The sequence below is a fragment of the Loa loa genome (genome assembly GCF_000183805.2).
Source record: "Loa loa unplaced genomic scaffold supercont3.26, whole genome shotgun sequence".
Classification (NCBI taxonomy): domain Eukaryota; kingdom Metazoa; phylum Nematoda; class Chromadorea; order Rhabditida; family Onchocercidae; genus Loa; species Loa loa.
The window spans coordinates 23,553-31,386 of record NW_018108206.1 but is presented as its reverse complement, the minus strand read 5'-3'; the positions used below and the strand labels follow the sequence as shown (position 1 = coordinate 31,386).

General features: G+C 29.5%; 2 protein-coding genes across 2 annotated transcripts; both read left to right on the top strand.

Moving 5' to 3' along the window:
• Positions 1-183: 183 nt before the first annotated feature.
• On the top strand, positions 184-1,006 carry LOAG_10837 (hypothetical protein; the record flags this gene model as incomplete). The annotated part of the gene is made up of 4 exons (XM_003146361.1): positions 184-209; positions 442-585; positions 744-917; positions 977-1,006. Coding segments are annotated over 4 exons (374 nt in total), but the record flags the coding sequence as incomplete, so codon positions are not given.
• A 123-nt stretch (positions 1,007-1,129) lies between these two features.
• On the top strand, positions 1,130-7,437 carry LOAG_10836 (gex interacting protein 16; the record flags this gene model as incomplete). The annotated part of the gene is made up of 15 exons (XM_003146360.1): positions 1,130-1,267; positions 1,434-1,667; positions 2,342-2,580; positions 2,864-2,977; positions 3,130-3,190; positions 3,386-3,592; positions 3,703-3,864; positions 4,293-4,508; positions 4,749-4,908; positions 5,119-5,250; positions 5,367-5,518; positions 5,697-5,835; positions 6,070-6,305; positions 6,852-6,947; positions 7,048-7,437. 15 exons carry the CDS (start codon positions 1,130-1,132, stop codon positions 7,435-7,437), a joined length of 2,676 nt encoding a protein of 891 aa, XP_003146408.1.
• Positions 7,438-7,834: the final 397 nt, after the last annotated feature.

Sequence of the window (7,834 nt, the reverse complement as noted above, 5' to 3'; positions counted from 1 at the left end):
CAAGTGATTAGTCATGCTAATTAAGTATAAGTTAATTAATGTTCAGGTAAGGTACAAACTTGCTTGTCAAGTGATTAGTCATGCTAATTAAGTATAAGTTAAATTAATGTTCAGGTAAGGTAACAAACTTGCTTATCAAGTGATTAGTTATGCTAATTAAGTATAAGTTAAATTAATGTTCAGATAAAGATAGCAAACTTGCTTATCAAGTGATTAGTTATGCTAATTAAGTATAAGTTAAATTGATGTTCAGATAAAGGTAGTAGCAAACTTTTGATTTCAAGTGACCAAATTTGTCAAATAGCTGATATCTTAATACAGTTCAATGGTTTATAGATTTATACCATACTTCTTATGCTATAATTGAATTTTCAAATCTAATTTAATTTTTCAAAATTTCTTGTATTTCTTGAAAATCTCTATAGTTATGGATAATTTCAGAAATTGGAATTTAAAAGTAGTAATAATCTTGTCGCAATGAATCATCAAGTAGTGAAAGAAAATTCGGATAATACTCGACGATATCATCTGGAACAAGAGAAGACATCATTGCCTACAGATACTTGCAAATCTTCCACAGTACAGGTTGACATTATTTAAAATATTTGTCAACATGATGATAAAATAAACAAACATTATTGTAAATGATATGGATGACGTTTAATTGCTACTTCTTCTCTCATTTGAGAAATCTCAAATAATTACCGGGATTTCGTGAATGAATTTTAAAATATTTGTTGCAGATAACAGAAAGTACTGATATAAGCAGAAATTCAAATCAATTCTCTCCTTGCACTGAAAAAATTCAAAAACCACCGATATCAATAATTGCGGTCCAAATTACGGAGCCAAAATCGAATCGTCGAACCATTTGTACGAATGAAAATGAAACAGATCGTAGTAATAAAAGTGAAATAGTATGGTTTAAATTCAAACGAATTTTTCAAATGTTAAATTTTACTTTAATAAATTCCAGAAAATTGAACTGAGTGATAGTGATGTTTGATAAAAATTGAGATTTGAAGAAATTGAATCATTCGATTAAAAGATATAACTATCACCTGGATAAGGTAAATTAGTTCGAATTCTCCACAACAGTAATTAAGTTTCAGCATTTTTTTGGTGAAAAATGGTATCGTTGTCTTGTCCGGTCATACCGGGAGAAAGAATGCCATCTTTATCTTATCCGGTCATACCGGGAGAAAGAATGCCATCTTTATCTTATCCGGTCATACCGGGAGAAAGAATGCCATCTTTATCTTATCCGGTCATACCGGGAGAAAAAACGGCGTCTTTGTCTTGTCTAGTCACATCTGGAAGACTTTATCGAATTACGACAGAAATTTGATTCAAATATATGTCTTAAGTTACTGAAATACTAATTCTCGAATCATTCCGAAAATTCAAAAAAGATTGATTCCAATTTTTTTCAGACTCATAAAGTGAACAGTAATTTTGACTATCCTTCTGAACTAGTTGTTCCATTGCAAAATCGATCTGATACGGTAGAATTTCAACGTAGCTATTCGAATGATACGAGCAAGCAACCAAAATCAATCCTGAAACAACGTTCAGTATCACTGTTATCACCATCATCCTCTAATATCAATGATAATTCCTACGAACGTTACGTTGAAAGAGTTCATATCAACGATAGTAATGATAAGGTAACAGTATTAACAAGTTAACATTTTTTATAGAATATGTGAAAATGCATGTAAACATAAATAGCTGTTATAATCTATTATCAGTAATCTTTATCGATAAGAAGATTTAAATCCGCTTATATCAGCATAGTAAGGGATAAAATCATTTTGTTTGATATTTTTCTTAAATTATGCTTTTAAAATTTTTTTTTAAACTGAAGAAAGACGACACGAAGTAATTAATTCATCCTTGGAATACCACAATTAATGGTCGATTATCTTATCAGCAGAATAAAAAAAAATGTTGAATTTTGAATTTTAAACAAGATTTCAGAAATGATAACTGTTGAAGGACAAATTTATCCATTTAAATCGTTAAATTCAAAAATTGAGTTTATTCCTACACTGAAATTTCATACTTTTAGCTTGAAATAAATACCACCTGGGATCGAAATCAAAAATTCATTAATATTTGTAGAAGGAAATTTAATTTCATCCGTTACATTAACTATCATTTTATACTTGATGTATATCTTTTGCTTATCACAGCTTATCATTGCTTATCTTTTACTTATTATAGCTTATCATTGTTTACCTTTTGCAATACTGTGGGAATATTTCATTGGAAAAGAAACTAAACAAATATGAAAATTATAGCAATAAAATGATTATTAAATAAAAAATCTTTGCATTAGGAAGAAAAACAACAGCATCATGATCAAAGCTATGATAGATGCGGTCGAATGAGTCAATCCTCTCAATCTTCGAATCCAAGTCCAGATTCGTTCAGAAAGGAAAATAGGCTATATCATGTTATGCAAGAGAATCTGCGACAACAGAATTTAGTACGACCTCAAACACCTCGTCATCTTCCACAAGCCTCTTTTAATGGACCTTTTTTTACTCTTGAAGAAGTTCACACCAAACAACAGAGGTTTAATTTCAAACTCTCAGTATTATGAAATTATCCGTAAAGTGTTGGTGGAATTTATCATCCGGAAATATGCTTGCAATATTTCACAACTATTTGATGATGTTTCATAAAATTTCCTTATATATTTGCTAATTTTAAATTTTATTCATTTAAAATTTCTCAATTTTTCGTATCCTTAAAGATTTCAAGATTATTTTTTCTAAACATTACCTGAAATTTGAAGATGAATTTAAAAGTTGATTGGAATGGTTGAAGTTTAGAAATATCAAAGTACTATTTCTAGAGGATCATTGGAAATGCATCAGATTCCTATTGAAGAATGTCACATTGAAAGTGATTATCATTTAATCAGAAAACAGCAACACAATTCTTCTGATAATTCAAGCCATAAGTTAAGGTTTGATCTTTTTTTTTTCGCGCTAATTTATTCTTACTGTCTTTTTCATCAATTAATTTAATGAAATGAAGAAAAAATGATTGATTAATTGCTAATTAAAGTAATGAGAAATTAGTAGTAGCTTTTTCATAATTTAAATTTAATGCATTTAGATGCGGCAATCGATCAAAATCGGTTTCAGTAATGGAATTAAATACAACGGAACATGAAAAAGTATTTAATTATTAAATTTGGCTAATTATAGTTATTTAAATTTCAAAATAAATAGATGTTAATCTGATTAATTCCATGCATTTCATATTTAAATGAGTATGATACTTTTCCGCTCATTCATTTCTTCTCATTACTCTCTTATGATATCGAATCTATTCATGTTATGTTTTATTTATATCTTTATATAAATTACAGAATAATGAAATTGGAGAAAGTGTTATTCCATGGTCATCATCGTTAACAAAACATGAACATGAACGTGCTCGATCAGTTCCACCTTCATTAAGAACTCGAAATATTACGGATCCGGAACGAATTGATGAATACAATCGACAGAAGAAACTTGAATTGGAAGCAATGAGACGTCGGGAAAAAGAAGCCATTTTTTGGGGAGAAAAACAGGTAATTGTATATAATTTAGCTAAGAATTTTATGCTAATATAACCTTTAAAATATTTTAATATCATTTTATCAGTTCAGTTTTTGATAATTATACTGTAAAGTATTTTAAGAATCGTGCTTTGGAAATCCAAGAACGCTTGTATTATCAACAAATGCATGCAAAACAAAATAGAACTAGTCCGGAATTAAGTGATTCAGTGACACAATCTCATGAAGAATTGCGACAGATTGATATGAATGCTCAAAAACGACAAAAGGAACTTTATTTTGAGGTTTCTTTTCAACTTATATTCATCCCATTGCTATTATCTTTTAGTTTGAATTTTAAAAATTATCCAAAAAGCAAGAATTTCATACGACAATGACAATCAACATTTTGAAAAATTTAATTTTTCATTTTTTTTACTTGTCATTTTGTCACAGAGTTACTTGAACAACTTTTTAGAGTCATTTGAAAAAATTAATTATTCATAAATTCCATTCACAAAATCATAATTGATAGTAATGAATAAGCCAAGAAATTAATTAGCATAATTAGCTCTGTATTTATTTGAAGATTTTATAGCAATGTCTTACTTATAATATGATAGTCTAACATTTTAGGTAGTATTCAATAACTTTCATTTACATATTATCTCCATTGAATGTTATCAAGAATTAAACCTTAAATTTGCTTCTTGGCACTATTTGTTTAATTTAGACAAGCCAAGAACCACAACTGATGCATGTTTATGAAACACGTCCCATTACGGCAATATCTGAAGATGGCAAACAACCGGAATTTATTTGCTCGCCAAATTCGGTAACCTGGAAACGGTTATATATTGTTGATCAATCAAAACCAGTTGCTAAAAATGAAATTATTACCAGTGAACAACTTTTGGAAAAGGAACGATTCGATATTGATTTGTTAAAGGTAATTATTAGCATCCTATTCATATCAATTTGCTATCAGTGTTATCTATGTTATCAGTGCTATCATTGATATCAGTGTTATCTCAGATTTATAGAAAAGAATGATTATTAGATGATTAAGTTAAGTTTTATTTGATTTCTCAATGTTACAGTATTGATAATAATCTTTTGATACAAAAAGATACGATTGTTTATGATAAAGACAATGCGTTCCTGCTTTAATAATCCAAATGTTTTCTAGCGCCGAGAAGTGTTTATCGAAAAGCCAACACCTGAACCGGTAATTTTCCGGACAGGAAAACGATGGAAACCACCACCAGAACAATCATATGTTTGGCCATATATACGTAAAGCATTAAATGCTGAACCAAGCCTTGAAAGTAGCAGTAATTATTCTACAGGTAATTTTTGCATTGTAATATTTTCGTAAGATCAGAAATTTTGAATGAATTAAAATTTTTCTCCCATTTTACTTAAATAAATTTTCATCAATTTAAAGTATTTCAATTTCGATTAAATCTATTATCGATTAACTTAAAATAGGAAATTGAATATTTTTCATTTCTTGAACATGTGCTTTAATCTGCCCTTATTTCAATGAATTTTTACAGATAATGCAGCAGGTCGAACAGTTGAAAATACTGAATTCCAATGGCAACCGGTTATCCATGATCCGGAATATAAACAAGAACATAAGAATTTCACGCCAGAAAATTCATTACTTGACACACAACGAGGGTTTGGTATGTATCAGTATGAAAGTTAATTTAAAATATTTACACTTTTCAATTTCGAATATGATGATTAAAACTATACTTATTGATTTTAATTTCCTATTTAAAAATTCAATATAATTTAGGTGCTGGTTCATTAGATGAACCTGCAAAACGTCAAATCAAGTATCTTGTTCAACCATTACCGGATGGTAGCCATAGGCCAAAACCAGCATTCGGTGGTCCACGTGTTACACCATCTGGTGGCTTCTATCCTCATGCACCAAATGCTATTAAAGTGAGCTATTAAAGTGCCTAAATTTCCTTAACCTTTACCCTTTATCTGTATTTTTGAAACTTCTCTTGACAAATCAGAATGAATTTTTTTGCTTTTCCAGTTTCTTATGATAATTCTTCATGTGTTTCAAATTGTTTTTCACACACATTTCTCATCTTCAAATTTTGATAAAATTTAGATATTGAAAAAGAAACATTTCCAAAGCATACCGGAACCAACTGGTACAGATCCGGATAAAGAAGTGGAAATCATCCATCAGAGAAGATTTCATCGATTAGGAGAGTTGCCACCAACTATCACATCATCACATTGTTATGGTAAGTTTAATTGTAGTAAAATAAAATATAGTATTGGTAAAATTATTATGATTGATAGTACAACTAATTACATTAATTAGTAATGTTGATGTTTGTTCACAAAAAAACACACGTGTAATTAAAATATTATACAGACTTTTTTTTTGTTTTTCCTTTTTTTTTTTTTGTAAGAAATGATTGATTGTGGACAGTGGTTGATTGTGGACAATGTTAATGGACAAATATTACTTTCAGATATAGCAGATTGGGAGAAAATTTATGATCTTCCAGCACATTCATCAACGATAACATCACATGATACGCCTCGCAACGTGAATGTACAAGGAAAACTTGCAGCATTTGAAAATAGATTAAGGCAAACTACACCTTTAGTTCATTTACGTTTGAACTCAGGTGACACACGTCGTCCGCTACCTTCTACACGTACGTTACAATCATCAAACAATGAGCAAATAAACCGAAATGGACAGGTTGGTTATGCTCATTTTTTCTTTTTTTTTTGTTAATTATGCAATTGAAGTTTTCACTGCCATTCATTCAACTCTTTTTGTTAGATTTAAAAGACGGTTTATTTCAAAAGTTTGTTCGAGTTGATCTATAAACAATTGAAAAGTTATTAATTAAGTGATAAACTTTTCCATTTGTCTATTTTCAACCGATCGACGACCGGAAGATTATCTAAGTATTTGGTTAGATAAATCTTCCGATCAAGTGTGTTTTAAAAAGTCTTCAAAATATTTTAATTAGAAAATAAAAATTTACAATAACATTATTATATTTATGCTTAATATGCTAAAAGTGTTGTAATTAGTAGAAATGATAAGCTAATTAATCGAATTATTAATTAATTATACATTTTCATCACTTCTAATTCACAGTATAATTCACAGATGTAAAATATTTGTGATAAGTTGAGAAAGATTTACCCAATTCTGTATGAATAATCAAATTGTTATCACTTCTTTTATCAATTTTATCACATACTATTAAATCTACCTATTAATGTTCTCTTATAGTATATACGACAAGAACGTCTTCAACAACAACAACAACTTCTTTCACCAACTTCAGCACGTACTGATACTACTGATAGTAGTCATCGATCGTATCAGGTTTTTTTTTTTTTTTTGACTTTCAACACTTATAGTAGTAATCCGTTTTTTTTCTTTCTATTCCACTTCTCTCCAGAGATGAAAATTTCGTAAAATTTAGCAACAGCGAAATGAGCGACATCTAATTTCATCCAATGGTTCATTAACTCATCACATGATCGATCATCGTAATATGAATCGAAGTAATCGTACATGTTCTACAATCCATCCAAATAGCTATCATCATGAGATGATATCATCCTCAAAATTATCACATCCCATTCGTAATCATCCAGAATACAATCGTCATCAGCATCGTATTCCCATTTTTCGTTCTGGTCGTAAATCCGCTCCATCTCATCATCAACAACTAATACAACCAGGTGTACCATTAGCAATGTCACGTCGTTTGACACGTATACCAATGGGTTTTACTACAGATGGAAGTAATCCCAAAGTAATCGAAGTGGAACGATTACCATCACGAACCACAACTATCACTCATTGGTAGCAATCTAGAAGAAGTTGATTTTTCTAAATTCTTGGTATGACTTTCTTTATATGTTACACCAGAAAAAAAAAAAAAAAATGTTTTTCTCGTTTCTGTTATCTTTAAAACGTTTATTTATTTTCTTGTAATATAACACGTACATTTTACGTACGTTTCATTACAATAGCGCACGTCATTTTGTTAAAATTTGTCTTATCAAAAATACGCTAAAATTTGTTTCATTTCTTTTCAGGTAGAAATTTCTGGCTCTTTTGCAATTTTATCATCAATTAGTAAGTTTTGCTCATTTATGAACCCATAATGGATCATCTCCTCATTGTCGCAATCATTTTCAACAATACTTTAAAAAATACTTTTGTTTTACCGACATTCTCTCTCCCTCTCTCTCTCTCTCTCT